The sequence below is a fragment of the Erythrolamprus reginae genome, chromosome 3 (assembly GCF_031021105.1).
Source record: "Erythrolamprus reginae isolate rEryReg1 chromosome 3, rEryReg1.hap1, whole genome shotgun sequence".
NCBI classification, from domain to species: Eukaryota; Metazoa; Chordata; class Lepidosauria; order Squamata; family Dipsadidae; genus Erythrolamprus; species Erythrolamprus reginae.
Window position 1 is genome coordinate 235,654,591 of NC_091952.1, and position 26,754 is coordinate 235,681,344.

The 26,754-nt window shown below is 34.7% G+C and overlaps 1 protein-coding gene across 1 annotated transcript in view; it reads right to left on the reverse strand.

Moving 5' to 3' along the window:
- The window catches only part of CSMD3 (CUB and Sushi multiple domains 3), a 615,639-nt gene that overhangs the window by 376,158 nt on the left and 212,727 nt on the right, over positions 1-26,754 (reverse strand). Inside the window, 3 exon segments of the mRNA XM_070748648.1 lie at positions 3,620-3,744; positions 6,099-6,186; positions 19,514-19,591. Coding sequence (XP_070604749.1) covers positions 3,620-3,744; positions 6,099-6,186; positions 19,514-19,591 — 291 coding nt within the window.

Consider the following 26,754-nt stretch of genomic DNA (forward strand, 5'->3'; position numbering starts at 1 on the left):
TATGTTTATCAGTGTGACAGACATAAATAATTCTGACAATATACTTCTATTCTAATGTGCTGACTGCCTTTTGAAGTCATTTTTCCACAAATATGGGAAAATTCAACATCATAAAGCCCAGAATAGAGCTATTTTAACCCATTACCATACATGGGCTAAGTGAAAACTGTTAACGATCAAATCTCAGCAGCTCACCACTTACTTTCCAATAATGAGTAGATTGAGATTAGTTTTAAAGTTAGTGTATTCTCATGGCTTGTAAACAGGAAGATTTTTTTCCCTTTTAATATTACTTTCTGCTAACAGCCTGCCAAACCTATTGTTAGCAAGATACTTAAAATGTTGGGTCAATCTGTTCCTCAAGTAGAACACTGTTCTTACTAATTGAAAATTTTATGTCCAAAGGCTCCAGTTAGTCTTAGATAAACTGCATAATACATAACTTTATACAGCACTAATTAACTTTCAGTAATACTCATATATAACAAAAATTGCTCTGTTTAGCCTTCCTGGTATTCTCATTCATCTTTGCTATATTTTAATATATTTGTTCACTCTATGAGTAAAATATATATTTTTCTTTATTTTTTTCCTTAACAAACATAACATCATTAATCAATCAGTGTGTCACCTAGGAACAAAGTTTTTGTGTTAACATATTTATGCTTAATATCATTTTATCTGTCTGTTTGTCTGTCTGTCTCTATCATCTATCTATCTATCTATCTATCTACCTATCTACCTACCTACCTATCTATCTATTTATCTATCTCTTTACTTTTAAATTTCAATTTAGCTTACCTTCTATTAAAACATTTTCCTTCCCACTTTATTTAATTTCATACTTTTTTTGTTTATGAGTACAAATATCAAGATATCAAATAATATATAAATAAATGAATATCAAATATCAACTCAACACAGACTTCAGACCGACACAGACTTCGGAGGATAATCAGAACTGCAGAAAAAACAATTGCTGCCAACATGCCTTCCATTGAGGACCTGTATACTGCACGAGTCAAAAAGAGGGCGGTGAAAATATTTACTGACCCCTCGCATCCTGGACATTAATTGTTTCAACTCTTACCCTCAAAACATAGCTACAGAACCCTGCACACTAAGACAACTAGAGAACAGTCTTTTTCCTGAATGCCATCACTTTGCTAAAAAAATAATTCCCTCAACACTGTCAAACTATTTACTAAGTCTGTACTACTATTACTACTAGTTTTTTCTCATCATTCCTATCACCTCTTTCCTTTAACGTACGACTGTATGACTGTAACTTGTTGCTTGTATCCTTAAGATTTTTTATTAATATTGTTTCCTCATTGCTTATTTGATCCCTATGATAATCATTAAGTGTACCCAGGGGTGGGCAGTAGGCAGGACGGGGTGGAACGCAGTTCCACCAGTGGAAATTTATTTATTTATTTATTTATTTATTTATTGTATTTGTATGCCGCCTCTCCGAGGACTTGGGGCGGCTCACAACATAAATGAAGATGTGCCCAGCTCCAGCTGACCATCCCACTCTTCCGTCGTCCTCCTCCTCCTCAGAAAGCAGCAGGGAGACCAGCACCGGCAGGAGCTGGAGGGGGCCCATTTCCTCCCCCATCTTTTTTCCACAGCTGATTGGCACCCATTTGCCCAGCTACCCAGCCTGAGGCACGGAGTGATCCAGGAAGGAGAGCGCAGGAAACGCAAAGCAAATTGTCATCCCAGAGAGCGACACTGGTGAAGTTGTAAGTCAAGGACTTAACAGTTCACCTGAATGATGATGATAGTTCAAGCCACTCCCACATGGCCAGCAAGCCACTCCTACCCATTCACATGACCATCAAGCCACACCCACAAAATAAACCACACTCACTGTATGCCAGTAAAAAAAATTGACTGCCCCATTACTGGTTGTATCTCATGTTTCTTAACACATGTATCTTTTCTTTTATGTACACTGAGAGCATATGCACCAAAGACAAATTCCTGGTGTGTGCAATCACACTTGGCCAATAAAGAATTCTATTCTATCAATCCATCATTTTAGTATATCAACCATCTTTGTAAGCATCATTCACTCATACTGCAGAATACCATATATGGTCATTTGTAGGAACAATAAAGTAATATTCAACTCTATAAAAATTAAGTAGTTTATGCTCAACATTCCTACAAGAATAGAATATATGAGACTTAATAGAAGGATTAAAAAATATCTGTAATCATGGCCTATAACTGCCAATTGAATGCTACAAAAAAAAGCAATAACATAGCAGCATGTGTTTTCAAATGATAAACTAAAATCAAGCATACCGCTGAAATTTTCTGTATTTATAATAAAATAATACTTCAGAATATTAACTGCAACCACTCTTTTTAAGTTTGGTTTTATATCATTTTAAAAGTAACTGATGAGCACCATATTATACAGCCAAAACATTTTATAAGAACTGATTTATTGAACAACAAAATCATGTATAAAAATAAATTGTGTAAGGAACACAGCATGTTTCTAATAAATCTCCAAGGTTTTAATACAGGGAAAATAAAAACCTGTTTCTGCATAAATAGAAGTCAATGCCATTGTAGAATTGCATGGGAAATTGCATGGAAAAAGTGTATTTTAAGAATGCTATCAGGATATATTTTATTCAAGAACATTTTTTGTATATGTTCTTGGTGATAGTATTTCAAAACATTCAAAAAGTTACATAGATTTTTAAATGACAGGATATTATTTATTTATATGGAGTAGGTGAATCAATACAGCATAATTCTGTGTTAAGCCACAGTATGATTTTTGTGGGGCACATCTTAAAATGATCATCCAAACAGGAAAATATAATGAACATTTCTGCATTGCACAAGATATAAATTTTTGAACGCAGGTTAAAACAAAGCAAGATTCACTGATTTTTTTAAAAGAACAATTATTTATTGTTCTTAAAAGAGAAACATTTTAATAACAAAAATAAGTAGGTTTTTTTTTCTAGCACTAAACAAGATGGCAACCACTTGCACAGTGCTGGAGACTTGGCTTCTGTGCATGCTCAGAAGAAGAAAAAAATAGAAAAATGGTGGCGCCCTCGGACCTGCACTGATTGAACCAGTTCTGTGATGTCATTGTGACATCACCAGCAGGTCGCTACAAGTTCAGGCAAACTGATCTGAACTGGCAGGAACTCACCTCTTCACTTTAGGAGATGTGTGATGGTATTTACTTAACCTATATGAGCTAGCTAAGAAAACCTACTAACCATTTAGCAAAATTCCTTATACCTAGAAGATTTGAGCAATAGCAAATGAAGCAAAATAAATAAATAAAAATAGAATAAGCCCCATATCATTGTTTTTTGTTTGGGCAAAATAAAACCACAATATTTGAAGGTGTAAAGATCATTTGACCACTCAAAAATACAGTGGGAATTATTTCAACTATAATTTCCAGTAGGGGTGTTTTCATAAACTGGGATATATGTCAGAAAAATCAAGATGGTATCTGCTGTCATTTTTTAACCAGCCTGCCAATGCCCCAACTATAAAATATCCTTCTTACTGAGAGAGGGAAAAAAGTGCAGAAAACTGGCACAAAAGAATACAGATTTTCATATTTTACCTTTGCACACTGGTCTGTGATCGCTCCATGCTGCAAAAACTTCTGCTATCCTTTGGCAGGTAATGCTTTTTGCTCCCTGTAGCACATAGTCTTCATCACAAGAAAACTGCACTGTAGAATCCAAGCTAAAGTTAAAAAAATCAAAAGCAGATTAACATGTACTATACTTTCCTTTCTTTCACCTATCTTATATTTTCTCTTCCTTTCATATATCCTCTCCTCTAAGTTCACTTTCACCCTCTTTTATATTATCACATGTCTACTTTTCTTCCTATGTATTTGTGTATTGGACAAATAAATGAATAAATGAATATATATATATATATGTATGTATGTATGTATGTATGTATGTATGTATGTGTATACAGTATATATATATATATATATATATATATATATATATATATATATATATATATATATAAAAGTTTATTTGAATATTGTAATAATATCTTATTGCATTTATCCTTTAAGTCAAAAGTTAGTTATGGTTTGTCTTAAAAAGAAGGTATGTCTAAAAACAAATGAAGATGTGTGAAATTTGTTTCAATTTCTCCCCCTTTCGGTAATTATAGTTAGTATTACATATTCAAATGGATTTGTTTTAACGTTGCCTTTTTCTGCCATTGTTTAATTTAATTAATGAGAAACTCAAAACATGTTCCTTTTAATATAGTTGTTTGCTGTTCATAAACTATTTTATGTTATCTAAAAAGTTATCACAGTTTAAAAAAAATGCAAGAACAGATAGATTTATGAGGCTCATTCAAATATAGTGACCTTTTAATTAAGTGTACTTAAAGTCTCATATTAATAAATAAGCTTGTCTGTGATTATAACATTACTTCACACTGATCTGATGGGGCTGTAACACAAGGTGAAAATGTGAAGGTCTCACAGATTGATATTCCATTAAAAACAGAGTGATCCATGGGCTGGGTCTTTGCAGATATATAGAGACATTTCATAAAACAAAACCCATGTCAAAATGTTTTTGAGCAGTTTCCTAGATAACAACTTACGGTACATTGGCTTGTTTACTTCCTGAAACAATCAACATCCTTGTGCTTTGTCAGAATGAAATATATACTGTATTGCCATTTTAGAGTAATCTACACAGGAAGAAGTGCTAATTGCTTCTCCAGTTTATTTTATATTAGCATCAAGTTTAGTGTATACAGTGTTCCCTCAATTTCCGTTGGGGGATGTGTTCCGAGACCGCCCGCGAAAGTTGAATTTCCGCGAAGTAGAGATGCGGAAGTAAATACACTATTTTTGGCTATGAACAGTATCACAAGCCTTCCCTTAACATTTTAAACCCATAAATTACAATTTCCCATTCCCTTAGCAACCATTTAGATTATTACTCACCATGTTTATTTATTAAAGTTTATTAAAAAAAAATATTAAAGGCGGACAAAAGTTTGGCGATGACATATGACGTCATCGGGTGGGGAAAACCATGGTATAGGGGAAAAAACGCAAAGTATTTTTTAATTAATATTTTTGAAAAACCGTGGTACAGACTTTTCGCGAAGTTCGAACCTGCGAAAATCGAGGGAACACTGTATTAGCATTTCTTCCTGTATAGATTAGTCTAAAATGGCAGTATCAGTGGCTTAGGCAACAAGCCTATATTTACAATGGCTGTCACATTGTATCATTGTAAATATGATTGTGACCTTTCTAGTCAATTTTTGAGAAGCAAAATCATTGGAAGAAAGATGGATTTGCTTAAAGACTGTGTTATTTGCTTAATAAAGCAGTCATTAGCTTAACAACTGTGATAAAATATGTTCATAACGTTGGGCATAGCCAGTGGTGGGCTCCTACAAGTACGGTCAGCTACGCAGTACCGGTAGCAAAATTTTGGTTAGGTACACAGTACCAGTAGCAAAATTTTGATCCCCCCCCCTTTTTTCCCCCTTCTGGGCTCTGGGTATGTTTTTTCTATCACAGTAAATGAGGTTGAATGTGTATAATTTTAGAAGAGCTGTGCATGCGTGTGTACATACACTTTATATAGTAGATAATCATGAGTGGGCTACTGCCCGGACAGGGGGGAATGCAGTGGGATAGCGAAAATGGAGCTCCACCCCAGAACATCCAATTTGCACTGAAAGATGTTGAAACAAAATGCCTAAGCCACGCCCACAGTGTGGTAGCAAAAATTTTGGTAGTCCATCACTGGGCATAATAACCCACTTCATTTAGCAACATAAATTCTGGTCTCAGAATGTGGTCAAAAGTTAAGGACTACCTATAAAGCAACAGATATTTAAATGCCTGCATAGATGACAACTTAAGTACAACAATCATAATCATGTTCAAGTTCATCTTCGGAGTGAGATTTATTCAATTAATTTTAAGGAGTGGACAATCATGACCCCTTTATGATCTATGGATTTCAACTTGGAGAATTGAACTGAGTCAACTCACCCCTGCTAATACATTTGAAGTTTTGGTTTGTAAACATTACCTAAAGTCTGAGCCTATCCGTTTTCCATTCTCAGGTTCTCCAGGATCGGGACACAAATTTGATGCTTGTTTGATACCTCCTTCATTTACTGCAAAATAAAAACAACATAGACAGCTAGGAATTATCTTACAATATCAAAGAAAAAAGATGTAGGTTATTGTTGGAGTTTCTCTCTGCTACCTTAACGAGCTAGATATTTTTAGTACACAATTTGTACTCTGAGAAAGAAAAGTCAAATGAAGGTTTGTCTTTTTTTATTTCTTTGAATACCGAAAAGCTAAACATTGGTTCTAAACTTTAATTTTCATCATTTATTATGAGACAGCTAGCATTATTTGGTACCTAATAGCAATAGCAGTTAGACTTATATTCTACTTTGTAGTGCTTTACTACCCTCTCTAAGTGATTTACAGAGTCAGCATATTGTCCCAACAATCTGGGTCCTCATTTTACCGACCTCAGAAGGATGGAAGGCTGAGTCAACCTTGAGTTGGTGAGACTTGAACTGCCGAACTTCTGGCAGCCGGGGAATCAGCAGATGTAGCTTGCAGTACTGCATTTTAAACATTACGCCACCATGATTAATAGATGATAAAACATCACAAATCTCCTAGATTCTGATGTTAGGGATAAAAAATGGGACATATTATTGTCATCCACCTTTATAGGAGGCTTAGTTCAGCAACGTGGTTTTACTTAGATCAAAATCCTGTGCTTAGTGTTCTAAAAGCAATTGTGAGAACAGTCATTTTTTTATCCAATGTCTTCAGTTCTACTGCTTATCTTCTGCCAATGCTGTGTTGAAGAAACACTCTTAAGATACACTCTTAACGGTGTTCGGGTTCGGCATGTTCAGCCAAATTTTACGCAAAATTCGTCCGAACCCGAACTTGAACCCGAACGGGGAATCCCTCCCATGAAGAGATTCCAGGGGCGGAGCTTTGACATCACCGGCAGGTTGCTAAAGATGCCAAGGTGATCACTTCCTGGATTCCATGGAATCCAGGAAGTGATCACCTTGGCGTCCTTAGCAATCTGCCGGTGACATCAAAGCTCCAAATGCAGAACACGACCCTGAATTTTGCCCGAAGTTTGGAAAAATTGCGTGTTCGTGTTCGTCATACCGAACAACACAAAATTCGGTACGGACCCGAATTGTGCGGGTTCAGTTTGCCCATCACTACTCTTAAGTGTATATAGTCTTACTGAACTGGGATAAGTTTTGATAATATTCTAATTGCTTTTTATAACACATAATGTATAAAATTAATATCAATTTCTAATGATTGCTTTTATTAACTCATTGTTTTAGTCAATTGCTATATGCCATCGCCCAGCTTTGGTTTGCGTGAGGTGGGCAGTGAGAAAATTGTGATTAATAAATAAATATAGTAATACACAGCCTATTTATTTAAAATAATATTAGTAGTGAACGTTTTATCAAATAGACACATTTTTTTTTAAATAATACAATTCGATTTCTTATAACTGCATGGACAAGTCCATGCATTTGTCTTGGATATAGTGCAGTTTGCTTTGCTATTCTCTTTGGAGAAGTTTATTAACTGCCCAGCTCTGGTTTTCCCTGGTTATCTTCCACCCAATTGTTAACCGTATTTAAATGTGCTTAGCTTCTGAGCTCAAAGAAGACAGTCAGGTTCTTGCCTTCTGGTCAGGTATTGCATCTGCTGTTCTGTGGCAAAAAATAACATAGATATTGTTCAGGGGTGGTTTCTGGATTCTCCCACTGCCGGTTTGCTCAAGGACATGCTGCATGAGGGCACACACATTGCACACAACTGTAAGAAAAGTTTCTGCACATGTGTAGAAGCAAAATTTGCCACCAAAGGAACCGGCTCGGGGGCCAATTCCAGCAATCCAGTTTATAGAACTGGTCCAAACTAGGAGGAACCAACCTCTTATACTGTTCCTAGAAGTTCTTCAAGATACTAGGTTGTTCTGTCTCTCTGTCCCTCTCCCCCTGTCTCTCTTGCTTTAGATGCATGTTGGCTGTAGGAACTTTTGAAGACCTGCACAACTCATTAATTGCCCTTTGCTACCCAATAAATTATGAGGTGGCAATAGTTAGGGCAATGATGGCAAACCTTTTTTCCCTCAGGTGCTGAAAAAGTGTGGGTGTGTGCTATTTATTTATTTATTTATTTATTTATTTATTTATTTATTTTATTATTTAGATTTTTATGCCGCCCCTCTCCGCAGACTCTATTGTGCATGTGAGAGTGCCCACATAATTCAATGCCTTTTTTTCATTCCTCTTCCCTTTTTGATAGATAGATAGATAGATAGATAGATAGATAGATAGATAGATAGATAGATAGATAGATAGATAGATAGATAGATAGATAGCTGATAGATAGGTAGGTAGGTAGGTAGGTAGATAGATAGCTGATAGGTAGGTAGGTAGGTAGGTAGGTAGATAGATAGATAGATAGATAGATAGATAGATAGATAGATAGATAGATAGATAGATAGATAGATAGACAGACAGACAGACAGATGGGTAGATAGGTGGGTAGATAGGTGGGTAGATAGGTGGGTAGATAGGTGGGTAGGTAGGTAGGTAGTCTCTGAAAGTCAAAAGCATTGTAATTGATAAACAGTTTGTCTCTCTGTATATTCTATTTATCAATCATAATGGTGTTGATTCTCAGTGACTGCACAGATCCCTGATTGCTCCTTCAGATCTTTCAATGGTGCACTAATAATTAATTAACTTACACTTTACAGTTAGAAAACACTACAGCTATTTATCTTTTATCCTAAAATAAAATCACAGATATTACGTTGGAGTAAAAGTTATAGTTCACTCGATGACAATAATAAATTGTGTTTATATCTATATCTATAAAATATTGCTGGGAAAACAAAAACCTTGTGATGGAACCTTTTGAACACATAGGTGACAAGGTTACTAGGACCAAATTAAGATCTTAAAAATAATAGCCCAATAAGGCAGGTTGTACTGGGAAAAGAATAACATTACATATATGTACTCTCAATTTCCATTTTGTGTATTTTCACCACAATGTCTGAACTATGGATGAGATTCTTAGCGTGCAATGCCTTTGAGACAAAGAGAGAAGGATTGTAATGATGGTTTAGAAGTTCAAATACAATGGGGGAAAGGTGATTAACTAAACAGTTGGTATTAAGGTACATGAAAATGGAGGGAGATAGTATGAAACATTTTGTTTGTTTCCAATTTGGAGTGAGAGAATTTATTAGCAAGCTTCTACCCTATTTATAATTTTGTGGTTTAGAACCTCAACATCACTGTGCTATAGGAGTGAGTCTAGGTGTTTCCTTTGAAAATAACTTTGAGAACAGAGAAATAGAAACAGAGAAATAAGGAGTATTTTGAATCTTTCTTTCATTACTACAATAACTCGTGTAACTGTACCTTTTTGAAAGCAGAATTGGATGGCTTATACCTATATGGCAATACAATCTATTTCCTATTATTTTACTGAATATTTTTACTAATATTATTTTACTGAAAAGTAGTAGATCCTTGGAACAAACTTCCAGCAGACATGGTTGGTAAATCTACAGTAACTGAATTTAAACATACCTGGGATAAACATATATCCATCCTAAGATAAAATAAAGGAAATAGTATAAGGGCAGACTAGATGGACCATGAGGTCTTTTTCTGCCGTCAATCTTCTATGTTTCTATAATTCATCTGTTATCTTGCACACATAAACACAGAAATACACAAAAAACATGCCACATTCCACTCCCCCAAAAATCCAACTGGACAAACAGGTGGTGCAACAAAACTTTACAATCTTCAGTGTACTCTTGTTTTCATATTCCATTCTATTCTATTCCCCTTGTGCATATTTTTAATTTTATTGCATTTATTTCCTAACTTAGTTCTTTTTGAACTTTTTTGGGACTGTCTCGTGAGTTTTATTTTTATTTTTTTCTAAATGTTTTCTGAATTTCTGGAAATCCTGAATGTTCCATCTTGTACACTGCTATTTAGTGAATAGTCACCACACAATGAGTGAGTTGTTTATAAATATACATAGTGATACACACAGTCTTACACAAATAGCTTTTTAAAATATGTGTATGTATATATATATAGGGGAAAGGTGTGAGAGAATACACATACAGAGATGTATATACAGGCATACACACTTTGAAACAGGTAGATGGATGGAGATAGTCTAATGCCAAAGTTATCTAATGGTTTTGAGGCCAAATGGGATTTGAACATAAATTACAGATAAACAGATCTATTATCTTCTGTTTTGTTAGCCTCTCTTGCTCTTTCTTTTGATATGTAATATTAAATGTTGCTTTTTAGTTTATGTATCACACTGAGAACTGTTTTAAAAAGTATAATAAGATGTGCACACTTTCCATATTTTTGTAATACAGTGTTCCCTCAATTTTCGCGGGTTCAAACTTCGCGAATAGACTATACCACGGTTTTTCAAAAATATTAATTAAAAAATACTTCGCATTTTTTTTTCTATACCAGTTTTTCCTGCCCGATGATGTCATATGTCATCGCCAAACTAATAATTTTTGCAAATAAATAACAAAAAAATAATTATTATTGTTAATAAATAATTATGTTTATAAATATCAGGATCACTAAGTGTTTTATTCAATGGTGAGTACCAGTAATAATGGTGAGTAAATGGTTGTTAAGGGAATGGGAAATGGTAATTTAGGGGTTTAAAGTGTTAAGGGATGGCTTATGATATTGTCCATAGCCAAAAATGGTGTATTTACTTCCGCATCTCTACTTCGCGGAAATTCGACTTTCGCGGGCGGTCTCGGAACACATCCCCCGTGAAAATCGAGGGAACACTGTATACACCGTTTTATAAATAGTAATTTCACCTTACATGGACTTTTAATTATTTATTTTTATCCCACCTTTATTATGTTTACAAATAAATCAAGGCAAATAAATCAACATGTACAACATATCTTCCTTATTCTGTTTTCCACACAGTAACAACGCCATGAGGTGGGTTGGGCTGGGGGAGTTACTGGCCAAAGGTCAACCAGCCAGCTGTCATGGCTAAGGCTGGACTTGAACTCGTAATGTCCCATCTTCTAGCTTGGTCCCCTAAACACTAGACCAAACTACTACCACTGCAAAGTATAAATCTATCCTTGTCTTAATCCAAATTCAATTTCCTATTTTATCATTTTATTTTTTATTTTAACATTTGCTGTAATCTATTCAACATTTTCAAATCAGGGTTGTATTTAAAAAGTGGAAATTAAATTTCTTAATTTTGGAAAACAAATCCAAAATACCTGAATATTTTCTCCAACTTTAAAAAATTCAAATATTTCACATTCTTTCTATCTGGTATTTATATGCATTTTCTATATGGTATTGATATGGATTGCTACGTCATACCTACAACAGCTTCTATACTAATAAATCTTATATGCAATTACAGTATATATGTATTGTGCTCTAGCACAGAATTATACACATTGTGAAACTACTGCAGGAATTACTTTATCTTTTATGTATCATTTATTTAATTACTTTTCATTCTTTGATAGTGTGTATTCATAGTCTTTGTATTATATTCAGCAATACCATAGATTGACTGCTTGGCTCACTTTTTAAGTATCAATTTTCCAAATAGCTAATATAAAATTGGACAGGCTTGTCTATGAATTGGCAATCTTTACTGCATTTAATTCAGGCACAGTGAAGAATATTAAGCATTATATTTTACTTCTATTGTTAAGCTTATTATTAACTTTCTTCTTTGAAATTTCAAAAACATTCTTAAAAGAAAAGCCAATGCTTCCTTTTAGCATGTAGAATTCTATTTTTATCTTTTATATTCTTCTAGATTTAACTTTTCAATTTCTAAAATGGCTCAGGAAAGAAAATTGCATGGCTTCTAATAGTTCATCAATGAGTGGATAATATAATCTAGATAAATGCTATGGGACTTCACCATATGTTCCATAGTTGTCGGAGAAGAAATAAGACATTTTGATGTAATACTTTCTAATTTATCTATCTTTCTGGTTAATATTAATATATTTTTATTGGACATTCTTTTGTTAATTAACCATATTGTTTCATTAATTCATTGTTTGCTTCATCCAAATTTAGCCTACTATTGAATGTTTGGAGCAAATTAAAATATAAGTCACAAAAATGGAAATATGATGTCCTTTTAGAGATGTTTCTTTTAAGATGTTCCTCTTCTTCACTAGGTAAAAGTATTTTGCTTGTCGCATTGTATAAAAGTGAGTATGAGATTGTGTAACTTAACATAATAGAACAGAACAGAATAGAATAGAATTTTTAATTGGCCAAGTGTGATTGGATACACAAGGAATTTGTCTTTGGTGTATATGCTCTCTGTGTTCATAAAATAAAATATACATTTGTCAAGAATCATGAGGTATAACACTTAATGATTGTCATAGAGGTCAAATAAGCAATGAGGACACAATCAATGAGTATACAAGCAACAAGTTAGTCATACAGTCCTACGTGGAAGGAGATGGGTGATAGGAATGATGAGAAAAGAAATAGTAGTAATATGGTCCATTGATCAAAATCAACTGAAAACTGTCACCCTTTGGTGATGGTTGAGGTTTCTTTTTTAAGTAAAATAATTTAAAATTAAAGGAACTAAACTATCTGTCGCGCCCACATTTCCTCTAAAAATAGATTGCTCCTAATGGAAGAGAGATAATAATAACAACAAGGATGAACATACATCATGTAAATATTATAATGATTGAAAGACAAAACTATTTTTTTAAAGAATATGGTAAATGTTAAGATAAGAGCATAGACAAAAAAGGAAATATTTCTGCTTCCTGATTAACATTTCTGTTTACTCAATTTTTTATCTGCATTTGTTTGATAATTTTGTTAATTAAAGGCTTTGGGGATGATAGCCACTTAATTTCAAGAGATATATTTCCTGATTTGAATTCATTGATCAAAGATATCTTTGAAGTTTTCTTTCTTTTCTTGCTTCTCCTGGTAATTGTTGAAAAAGCAAAAATATGCAAGCATAAAACTTTATTTCTTGCATATGCCTCTGCTGTTCCTTACTATCATCATTTTGGCTATATTCAGTTGAATTAATTAGGTTTAAATATATCCCTATGTTAAAACTAGTGTCATTGATACTATGTGTCATTATTTGCATTTTAATTCAATATTTTTCCCATTGTCTAATTTTGATCCTTTCTGATCTTTCCCCCTTTCTTATACTTTTTCACGTTAATGGTATTTGATCAACAAAAATAATATATGACATTAGTGTTAATGTACAATTAGGACAGACCATGAATTGATTGCTGAACAGTTTGCTAGAAATACCAATGAAATTAATTTGATTTGACACATCTGAAATTTTGAAATAGACTTCCTGAAAATACCTAGAAACTCTTTTAAAGTTAGGGCTACCAATACTTTTTAAATCTTCTTGGAGATAATGCATCCTTAACATATCTAGTTAAAATAGAAAACAAATCACTGTTTCATAAGCATTATTTCATAAGCAGAATATCATACACATCAAAATATTATTGTTTACTAAAAATAATGTTGTACCCAATGTATTAACAAAACAATAGTGTCTATCTATGTTCAAGTGGCTGAAAATAGAGGTTTCTTTCCTGCATGATTTCTACATTTTAATCAGGACCCATTTATCCATTAAATACAGTTAAGTCTTTAGCATTAAATCAGGAACTGTGATAGGTGTAGCAACTTAGTGTATCAAGTGTAGGGTAGCAACATCAAAGTTAAATGTTAGTAGCAATGTTAGTAGCAATGGGAACAAATGAAAATGTTAGTCACATTAAAAGAACGTTAGTAGCAGCACTATAAGAAATAATATGCAAAGTAATCAATCTCTTTGTATATTCATTTTCCAAGAAAAAGAAGTAGTAGTATATTACCTTCATTTCATGCTTAAACATTATTCATCCATCTATTTCGTTATAAAACCAACTGGATTTCAGTTTTATTTATTCCCTGTTGCAATCTTATGCGAAAAAATCCACAGCATCCCAAATTCATTTTCCAACAAATTTCTATTTTATTTTTCTTAACTGCATCTCTTTTTTTCCTTTTTCTTCCTCCCTCCCTCCCTCCCGCTGTCCCCTTTCTCCAATTTACCTTGTTTTGCCTCTCTTTCTCTCTCTCTCTCTCCTGTAACTTTTGTTGGTGAGGATGTCTAGGCATGCAACTTTGAGTCAGTGTTGACTCCTAGCAATTATCTGAACACTTTTTTTACAAGATACATACGGTAGAAATGGCATACCATTGCCTCAAGTGCCAATGACAGTGACTGGTCCATGGTCACTCACCTGACTTTGTGGCTAAGATAGGAAAAGAAGCTATAATCTTCTGGCTTCTATCCTGATGTCTTCACCATTACTTTAAATGACACATTTACATCAGGATCAAATTTATCTACCTCTAGATAACAACCATCTTTGAAAATCAAATTAGTATAACCTGCATGAAAGTATAAACTAAAGTTAAGTGTGCCTGAGAAATCACCTCACCCCAAAGGGGTTAGCTCACCCACTTACTCCAGCAGAAAGAGCAACCGAGTTGTCGAAGCATGGAACTCATTACCTGACTCAGTAGTGTCAACCCCTAACCCCCAACATTTTTCCCTTAGACTATCCACGATTGACCTCTCCAGGTTCCTTAGAGGTCAGTAAGGGGTGTGCATAAGTGCACCAGTGTGCCTTCCGTCCCCTGTCCAATTGTCTCTCCTTATCTCATTTATCTTTTCTTCCTTTCAAATATGTTCACCTATACTTTTATATCTTTTCTTCTATTCTTTTCTTTACTTATATTATTATACAGTGTTCCCTCGATTTTCGCGGGGGATGCGTTCCGAGACCACCCGTGAAAGTCGAATTTCCGCGAAGTAGAGATGTGGAAGTAAATACACTATTTTTGGCTATGAACAGTATCACAAGCCTTCCTTTAACACTTTAAACCCCTAAATTGCAATTTCCCATTCCCTTAGCAACCATTTAGATTATTACTCACCATGTTTATTTATTAAAGTTTATTAAAAATATATATTTATTAAAGGCAGATGAAAGTTTGATGATGACATATGATGTCATCGGGTGGGAAAAACCGTGGTATAGGGGGAAAACCCGCAAAGTATTTTTTAATTAATATTTTTGAAAAACCGTGGTATAGACTTTTCGCGAAGTTCGAACCCGCGGAAATCGAGGGAACACTGTATATCTATTCTCTTCAATGTGTATTATGTATTGGACAAAATAAATAAATAAAATAAATAAATAAATGCTGTGGACCCCTTTGGCTAAGTAACTTCAGCTATCAGGATCCAGGAGAAGAGCCTTTTACTGCTGTAGCTTTAATCTTCTGGAATATCATGTCCTTCAATGGTGAGATCTTCCCCAGAGGGCCTTCCAGAAGGGTGTTAAAACCTGGTTCTGTCAATTAGATTGAGGTCCCAATGGCAGTGCCCCTTGCTGAAGATGGTTAGTAGACTAGAAGATCCCATTTCCATCCCATTGATAAACTGTTTCCTGTTTTACTCAGTTTTTGTTAACATTTAATGCTCTTGGGGTGTTTTTCAATGTTTTAATATTTTATATTACTATATTTATGATGTTGTAAGCCACCCAGAGTCAATAGACAAGGAGATGACCAACATATACATTTAATAAATTATAATAATTTAAAAAGTTAGAAATATTACATCCATTGGAAGTATTAGAACTTTTTATACATGAACTTGAAAATCTAAGCCCCTCACTCAAGAAATCTTAATCAATATTGATATTTGCATGATGCAATACATATCTGTTTTACAGTTAGAACAGAATATTTTGAATTGCATCAATTCTAATGCTGAGGTTTAGGGGGTGAGAAGTGTTGCACAGTAATAAAACAAAACAAGTGGAAGATTATTTCCACTTTGTGAAGCTGAATAGGCTTGTGGATGTACAATACTTTAAATAACCATTAAATATTCCTTTGAAGCTTGTGATAGAAATTTCTCATTAACCTAAATATGGGATATGAATTGCAATACAGTCATTATGTATGGAAATAACCCCCTAAGATTCACAGATAAAACAAAATTCATTCTTTGGGGCAATACATTTTATGCATATAGAGAGTATTTAAGTGCTTCAAAAGTACCCTGAAAAAAGACTGCAATAATTATACATTTTTACCAGCACCTCTGTTCTTTTAAAACTTTTCTGATTCATATACTTCATAAACAATATTCATTTCTTAATGTTGTATACTCAGCAAAAGCTAAGTTAAAATATTGTTTGTCTTCATTTCAGACACTCTTAGCAAAAATAGGCATGTAGATTTTACTTGTATGTTGTCTCTAAGTGGATCAAGGAATAGAATATGTTAATAAATTGAAAAGCTGCCTCTTCCCTTTTACCTCGCTCACCATAACAGGAAGGCATAATCAGTTATGGGTCCAATATATTAGGGATATACATCTGATGGGAACAGGATGAAGGGCCTTTTGGAGTGGTGGTCCCTTCTCTATGGAATACCATTTTCCCCAAAGTTCCATTGGCTTCCACCATATTCTTTTTTCCAAAGATGTGGCATTCTCAGCAGGACTTGAGACCATGAAAGGAGAAGGAGCTATTCAAGTGGTTGATTTGATTGTGTTGCTGCTGTCATGTGTGGGATGGAGTTTCATGGGTTTTTATGTTATGGATTTTAATGTTTTAAACTGATTAAAGTCACCTGTGTTGCGAAGCCATATAATTTATTTAATATATAATATAATATAATAGAAGGCAAATGAGGTCCAGGGAGAAGAAAAATATCATGGATTCAAAATCTAAGAGACTGATTTGGACTTTTTCATGCGGCTGTTGATAAAATAAGATTGCCAACATGATCGCCAATGTATGATGATGGATATGGAACAAGAAGAAGAATATAATATAATAAATTGCTCTGAAGAAGCTCTTTTTTCAATATTATTGAATTTAAATGTCACAATGCTCATACTAACTTAATTAACGCAATAAACTTCAGGCTTGGATGGCACTATCTGTGATATTTTTAGGATACAGGTGTTTTAGGGAATCTCAGGAGAGATTCAAATATATGGTAGGTCATGTGCATTAGGATGAGCAAAGTTTGAGAAGTAAGCTCAACCTTTGTAGCTTTTAACTGTCTGAAGGAGGACATTTGATGTTTTTAATGACTTATTTTGATTTTATTTGTATTTCCCCCAGATCATCAAACTTTGAGGTCACAAAATTATTTGACACTGTTCCATAATTGAAAGGGGGGGCGCTCCAAATGTTTCTAGGTGTTTATTTCCTTTTGAAGACCAGTAATAGGAGGAAATATCTCCTAGAGATTAACATCACTCGTGTTGCACTATAAGTCGTCATTTCACTACTGAATATCCTATGTATTTTTTCCAAAGCTACTCCCTCCCCCCCCCCCCCAGCCCGGTAAATAAAATCTAACAGCAAGTGAAGATGTCAACCTCTTCCCTACGCAGAATGTGATGCAGGTCAATTCAACTGCAACCCCAATTACAGAGGTGTTAGGAACCTAAGTCACACCTAATATCAAATACAATCTGGAGCAGAATTTTGTCCTAAGAGATGTGTAGCACTTCAGAAATATTTTAGAAAATGTATGAGCATACAATTAAGCATCTATTTGTAATTTTGTAAAACGCCATGCCTCTTCCTGAGATTGCCACAGTTGTCCTTTGCATGAAATGAACTCCCGCTACTAAAATAGTAATCATAAAGTGCCTGGAAAACATACTATATTGAAATTATTTGTTAAACATTAGGACTAATACAGAAGATGTTACTTAGTTTGGGCAATGAAATATCTGCAAGAAAACAACCAAGCTCAGAGAGCACCAAGGACCCCTAATTTCAATCCTGAGCTACAAATATTATCCTGCATTCTAAATCTGGGTTACAGAAATCTGAAGGACAATCAGGTAGCAACACATCAGTAGAAAAAACTGAAAATTATGATGTGTCTTAGTTAACTGAAATCATTATCTGGTAGCACATGTCTTCCATTCTCCATATACTCTAGTTTTTGTGTAAATTGTACAACAATTATACAGATCAATTTCCTTCAGGTTCCAAAATTAAAGAAGATGTTTTCTCTCAGTTCACTTCTTCTACCCCAATTGGAAAGTAGCTTACACTATCCATTTGTTTTATGTATTCTTTTATCTTATATTCTTTAGCTAGAAATAACTGAGGGTCCAGGACAAGGCCTTCAGTTTTGTTAGTCTTGTAATACCAACATTTCATGTCATTGTGTATTACATAATCATTACATCAATCTAAAGGAAGCTAAGAAAATAATGAAAAAAATTGGACTGGATTTTCAAAAAGATAGAGTTTAATCTTTAAATAAACTGAAAGGTCTGGAGAGGGAAAAAAATCTAAACAAAGCAGAGAATGCTTCAACATGGGCTTGGAGATGTATTTTATTCTTTCTAATCTTTCATCATTTATTCTACAAGTTAGACAATGGCACCTGTCAGCAGCCTTGGGTGGGGGCGAGAGATCATATGACATCCTGTTCAAAATCATTTTTCTATTACTTTCTGCTAACCCATAAAAATGATTAATAAAGCTTGACATTTCAATCCTTTGTACATTGCTAAATATTTCTCTGATAGAAAAAAATATACAAAGCAAACTCTCTACCATTGCAGAATAAATCTGTTTATTATACATAATAAAGATGCTATTTCCTTTTATGCATTGATGTTCAATCAAATTTGAAAGGTTGTCATCCTATATATTAATTGTAAAATATGTTTCTTTCCATTCTTTTTATGAAGACATAAAGATAATGCACAGTTACATTAATGTAACTTTCAGCAAAAGGAGAAGGGGAAAATAGCAATAGCACTTAGACTTATATACTGCTTCATAGTGCTTTGCAGCCTTCTCTAAGGGGTTTAGAGAGCCAGCATATTGCCCCCAATAATCTGGGTCCTCATTTTACCAACCTCAAAAGGTTGGAAGGTTAAGTCAACCTTGATCTGGTCATGATCAAACTCTTGGAATTGAACAATGAGTTAGCCTGCATTCTAACCACTGCAACATCACAACTCCTATATACAGTATATTTAAATTTATTATCATTCTTAATTTAATTTGGAACTTTAACAGGGAAAGAAACATATTCTGGTGGTGCCAATGTTACACAGAGTCACTCTTCACAACACATCTACACTTTGCATATTCATCATGCAGACCAGAGCATAAAGATTTCATACACATAAATGCTAAGATATATGTGAAACAGTACAACACACAAACAACACAGACAGCACAAACTTCACTCTTGCACTAAAAAAAGTAACAAAAAGAAGTACACTCACAGATAGAAAACTTGTTGCTGTTGTCTTTCCCTGGAAACAATTTAAATCCTCTAGATTTAAAATCTATGGCCTTTTTCACTAGTTAAGAAAACAAACAAAAATACATATCAGATAAAGCAATCTAAAAAGACTTCATTTCAATTGACAGTTCTTTTTAATAATGGAAGTGCAAATTAAAAGTAATTTCTTTCCAACAGCATCATGGACCCAAAAGACTTGAAAAGAATGTGCGATAACTGGATTTGTGCAATTTCACTGTGCAGTTATGGAACTTGGTAAATTGAATTTAATTATGGGGCACAATAGACTTGCCGATCATTTTCTTATTTAATATGTGCTTATTTCCCTTATTAATGGGGAACAACATTTTATCTTATTTTTCCAAGAACTTTACTATGACATTTTGTATCCATTATGGCATTTTAAAACATAACGTTGATACTTCACCCATCCTGTAGCACAACTACACATGGACTAAAAATTCTACCCATATGGATATATGGAAAGACCTTGAATTATCATCAAATTATTTTCCAACAACAGTTCAAGAAAAGAATCAAACTCAATAAAACTGTATACTTGTGGGTTTTTTAAAAAAAATTCATTTGATTATAATTTTAAATTAATTTTAATGTAACTAGGAAAAGAAAATTACAGCATTAAAACAGTGCCCACATTTGTGATGAATAAATAACCTTCTACCAATCTATCAATACACAATCAGCCACTATATACAGTACCAAGAAATTCAACCACCAGTATAATTATACTGATATTTTACCAACTGGAAAATATTGATCATAAAATTAAATAATAATATTGTTTGATAAACTATGGGATTATAACTTAATGCAAATTAGCAAAATGTGGAAAATTGAATTTAGAATGGAAAAGGGCATGATTGCAATATTTGAAGTTTATAAGTTTACAAGATAAAATAATTTTTAATCTATGAACCATAGTTTTCTACTCGTAACAACAGTTTCTATTCTCCTGCATTATTGCTCTATTGCTATTCATATCAGACCGGCCGTATACAAAAGTGGATTAAGTATATTCATTTTTAGTATAACATCCATTTGATTTTAGTATAACATCCATTTGATTTCACCAGGTGGCATTCCTGCTTGTAGACAAATATTAAAGATCGAGAAATCTGACATCCCTACTCATAAATGCTTCAGGAAAAAAAGTTTATTGTCCATCTTAACCTGTAGCTAGCATATCTTCACAAAGCATTTCTAAATTTATTACTTTGTTCCCATCTCTCAAAGTGCTGTGTTTCATGTTGATATAAGAATATTTTACAGATAGATCAATTCTATATCTTTCAAAAAAGGGGGAAATCATAACTACTTGCTTATTTGCCCAGCTGTCTTAGAACAAATCCTAGATATATCCTAAATATTGCAGTTCAAAATACTGAGTAATTTTATGGCTGTATCACTTCCAGTTTTCGCCTAGACTCTGACCAAGTAAAATATACAACTCTATCATAGTTTCTCACCATTTTTTTACCTCCACTAAACCTCCTTTTAATAGCATCTTTCCTGGAGAAAAAAACCTAGCCTTTCCATAATTATTTCCTGCATGATTGTGCCAATAAAGGAAGGGTCTTAAGATAGATTTCTGGGTATTCATATTACAGTATATGTATTATATTATTTAATAATCATGTTGGAAACATGGTTCCTCATTCCATTATTTAAATGATTATAAAATATATATTACTTAGCTACTTGCTTTCAGATCATTTGTTGTACATATTTATATTGCATTTTGGCCAAATAATGAAATTCTGTGTTCTTTTTTATTATTTTTATTATTATATTTTTTGATTGATTTGATTTGATTTGATTTGATTTCTGCCCCTCTCCGGAGACTCACAACAGCAAAACACAATATAAATCCAATGATTAAAAAACGGTTAAAACCCCTAGAATAAAACCAGTCATACACCCCATACAAACCATACATAAAACGAAACGGCCAGGGGGAATCAATTTCCCCATGCCTGGCAGCAGAGGTGGGTTTTTAAGAGTTTGTGAAAGGCAAGGAGGGTGGGGGCAGTCCTAATCTCTGGGGGAAGTTGATTTCAGAGGGTCGGGGCTGCCACAGAGAAGGCTCTTCCGCTGGGTCCCACCAGATGACATTGTTTTGTCGACGGGACCTGGAGAAGGCCAACTCTGTGGGACCTAATCGGTCACTGGGATTCATGCAGCAGAAGGCAGTCCCATGTGTATTCTGGTCCGATGCCATGACCAACACTTTGAATTGTAACCGGAAACTGATCGGCAACCAATGCAGATTGCAGAGTGTTGATGTGACATGGGCATATCTGGGGAAGCCCATGATTGCTCTCGCACTGCGTTCTGCACGATCTGAAGTTTCCAAACACTTTTCAAAGGTAGCCCCATGTAGAGAGCGTTACAGTAGTCGAACCTCAAGGTGATTTTAGAGTGATATCTGAGATGCAATAGTGAACATAAACTAAAAGGAATAAAGGAATCAGAATTCATGAAGAAAAAGACAATTGTTTTAATGTAAATAAAAGAGAGAGATGAAAGTTGGAAATGAGGCAGTTTTTCAGGATATTGGACTTTAGAAACCATTTCGTGTCTTCACATTTTTCTTTTCCGCCAACTACCCAAATTATGATCTTTGATCTCTCAAGCATCTAGGATTCCTAGGTAACAACAACAACAACAACAACTTAAAAAGTGTTTTTGTTTGGCTGTATTTGCCAAGAGCTGAAAGACCTAGAGGACTTCTACAGGTAAAGCAAGAAGAAAAGTGTGGCCTTAATAACCATATTAAGAAAAGCCAAGAATTTTGGCTAAGGATGTCAATCAAGGAAAGCTCTTGAAAAAGCAAAGATGAAGGCTGAACACAGAAAAGAAATAATTGAAAACAAGTTTGTTAATTAGAAGAACAAGCTGTTGCATGTTTAATACTTGATGGATTTTTAAAAAGCTGATTAAAAATCCCACATGGAGTTGGTTAAGATCAGAATTTTAAAAAACTGAAGCCTTTATTTTAGTGGCATGAAGGCAAAAATCTTACTGTAACTAAGCACAGCATTTCTAATAAAAAGGATAAAACAATGGATGAGTGGCTGCAGCAAAATTTCACAAAATGACTACAAGCAGTCAAAACTGAATTGCCAAAATTAATTTGGAACTTTGCCCAAAATTTGAATTTGAATCTAGTAAAAACTACTAGAACCATCAAACTGAATAGATTTTGGGAAACGAGTGGGCTAATATTTTATGAATTTTAAGATGCAAACAGACAAGCGTATTATATGTAACATGCCTTATAAAACAGTGATTTAAAAGAAGTAAATCTAGCTGCTATTCAGTGTGATTTTAGGATTGAGAAAAAAACAGTGGGAAAAATATGAAATATAAGGACTTGCAGGTCAAAGTTGAATTTTTTAAAAAAAAATATTTTAAATAATGTTACACTAATCTTGATTGGAGTCATGGAAACAATATCTAATGGAATTCCTCAAAATTTGAAAATATTAAATTTATCAGATGTGAGCCTTCTAATTTTAGATATAAAAAAGCACCCTGCTTGGAACTGCCTATATTCTTAGATGCTATGTTAATAATTGGACAAACAATGCCTCAGTCTTTAAAGGCTTTGTCAGCTGAAAAAGCAGCAGCCTGGGTTCGAGATCAGAATGCCCCTTGATGGGATGAGCTCCTGTTATTTATCCCAGTTCCTAGCCACCTAGCTGTTTGAAAGCCTGCATACCACAAACTGGTACCTATTTATCTACTCACATGCACTTTGGCAACAGTATTCTATGTGCCTCGGCATATAACCATGCTGGCCCGATGACTATAGAAGGGATCCTCGGACAACATTGGGCCATCAGCTAAGAAATGGAGATGAGAAATACCCACCAGACTTGGATTTGACTGGAGGCGAGGAACCTTTTCCATTTCTTTAACTTAACAATACTTAAATCCTTTGTTAGTACTTGAATTATTAAGATTACACCAGTCTTAGACTATAAATCTAACAGTAGATTATAAATATAAAAGCAGAAGCAGCAGCAGCAGCAGCAAAAAGAAGAAGAAGAAGAAGAAGAAGAAGAAGAAGAAGAAGAAGAAGAAGAAGAAGAAGAAGAAGAGAAGCATGCACTAGCTGACTATGTGAAGGGTAGCAAAGAGTCAGCATTATTGGAGGTCAACAATAGGAAGCTTCTCAAGGTGAAGCAAACTAAGGACCAGTACAGAAAAGCTGTAACTCAATGCCGTATGGACAGTTGGCGGAACAAAGCAATGCATGGCCAGTTCTTGGAGAAGATTGAAGGCAAAGTGGATAAGGAAAAGACCTGGTCATGGCTTCAAGTGGAACACTCAAAAAGGAGACAGAAGGACTAATACTGGCGGCACAAGAACAGGCCATTAGAACAAATGCTGTCAAAGCCAGAATTGAAAAATCAACAGATGATCCAAAGTGCAGACTCTGTAAAGAAACAGATGAAGCAATCGATCACATACTCAGCTGCTGCAAAAAGATCACACAGACTGACTACAAGCATAGACATGATGCTGTGGCACAGATGGTCCACTGGAACATGTGCCGGAACTACCATTTACCAGTGGCAAAGAACTGGTGGGATCATAAGCCTGAAAAAGTGGTCGAAAATGAGCAAGCAAAACTACTGTGGGACTTCCGACTTGCAACTGACTGAATTCTAAAGCATAACACACCAGACATTGTGATCGTGGAGAAAAAGAAAGTATGGATCATCGACATCGCAATCCCAGGATACAGCAGAATTGAGGAGAAGGAACTAGATAAATTAGTGAAATACGAAGATCTAAAAATCAAGCTGCAACGACTCTGCCATAAGCCTGTGAAAGTGGTCCCAGTGGTACTTGGCACGCTGGGCGCAGTGCCAAAGGATCTCAGCGGACATTTGAAAACCATCGGAATTGACAAAATCTCCATCTGTCAATTGCAAAAGGCTGCTTTACTGGGATCGGCAAACATAATTCGCCGCTACATCACACAGTCCTAGGTGCTTGGGAAGCGCCCGACTGGTGATGAATTACGAAATCCAGCATAGTGATCTTGTTTGCTGTGTTGTACTGACATAATAATAATAATAATCACCATTCAACAACAACATCTGCTTATCTCAAGTCTGTGGGACAGACTCAATAAGTGGCTAAATATGCCATATTCGATCTGGTTGGCTGTGTGATCAATCATAAGTAAATTATCATCATCATCATAATAGAAGTAAAATAACTATAGCAAAAGAAATCATAATAGAACCAATAGTAATAGGCATTTTGGATGCAATCCTAAAACAACTAGAGCACTGAGTGAACACCATCAACATTGATTAAATCACCATCAGTCAATTGCAAAAGGCAGCCTTACTTGGAACAGCATACATTCTTCAATGATATTTTTAATATTATTTAAAAAACAACATCTGCCAATCCTTTGGAAAGGACTTGATACGTGGATAAAAATGCTAAGTATGATTTCTCTGCATATTTCCAGCAATTCTTATTCTGTCCCCCCCCCCCCACTTCTATTACATAATGTTTAATATTCACCACTCTCAATTCAATCAACATTTTCCTAGCTATTAAATGATCATTTGCTTTTGGATATTTATTACATTTATTTGTGGGATTTATTCAGGGGTCGGCTACTAGCCGGAACGCTAAATTGGGCTCACCACTGCATCTCATGAGTGCTATGAGGTCAGCGCGATTTTGCTTCTGCACCTGTGGAGGTAGCAAAATCGCGCACGGAGCGGCAGGTGCGCCCAGGTTTCCGCGAGGTTCTTTTGCTTCCATGCATGCTGAAACGTGGATGCCCCTGTGGCTCCATACATGATTCTGCTACCTACAAAGGTGCAGAAGCAAAATTGTGCTGGCGAGCCCAATTTAGTGTTATGGCTAGCAGCCCACCCCTGCATTTATTCCATCTGCTCACTCTACTCATTTCTCTTTCTCATACCTGCATAATAAAATTAATTAATCAATTCTCTGAAATATAACAAATGGTATAGTCTTAAAACAACAAAACAAATCCTTTTTTAAAAAAAGGTTTTAGCTAAAAACGTTTGCAATAAAAGTTGAACAACGCCCCATACTTTCAGGTATATCATTAAGTATCTGACTTAGATTGTGACTATAGATACTTTTATTTAGATATACGTAAATCCCTGCAAAATTTCATGCCAATTCCAGTACGCTGAATCTGGTTATACACAATATCTCCTATATTAAAATAATAGTGACTTTCTTAATAATTGGTTAGATCAGTGTTTATCAATTATTTTCTGTTACAACCCCCCCCCCTCCAAGGAAGAAGAAAACATTTTGTGCACCCCCCCCCCCAACTCTCTGCCAGAACGATTGCAATATTCAGCACGATTTCATTGCAAAAACCCAAGCGGCTTATCTGCGTGATTGGGTATAATGTGTTTAAATGATGCCCTAATTTATTTGGCTTCATGCTGTCAAATGCCAACATTTTTAGACACGTTTAAAGGTTTTTTTTTAATATCCACTTCATATCTTCTATCCTGTGTTGTGTGCTGTGCAAACAACATTGTTCAGTGCAAAAAAACCTCTACTCTCTGCAGTAAAAAAGAAGCACATTCCCCAGGATCACACGCCCCCCCCCCAGCACCTCTCTGCACCCCCACAGTGGGGCCCGCCCCACTATTTGAGAAACACTGGGTTAGATTGTCTTTCAAGTTCTGATTAAAAATATTTAGTTTCTTATTATACAAATGTCATATCTCCAATGAGGTGGTATTGAATTATATTACACAACCTAAATAAAAGATTTCATACACCAGTAATGAATTTAATTTAATTTAATTTAATTTAGTAGATTTGTATGCCGCCCTTCTCCGTGGACTCGGAGCAGAATGGGTAATGGTAGAATAATAGTTATGCTATAGGGCAGTATTTGTTCTCCATATTAGGTAGAACTAGTCTCGGTAGAAATCCATGTTTTGTGTTTTGCATCTGCATCTGCAAGGTGATTAAAGCATGATTGACTATGATAAGGGACTCCTGTTCCAGGACAAGAAAAAATCAGCACAGATAAATGTGAGTAAATTCTTCTAGTCACAGCTGCTACTACCCTGTTTCCCCGAAAATAAGTCATCCCCGAAAGTAAGACATAGGAGACATTTCATTACGCAGCATTCCCGAACAGAACATATATAACATTTATTTGAAGAA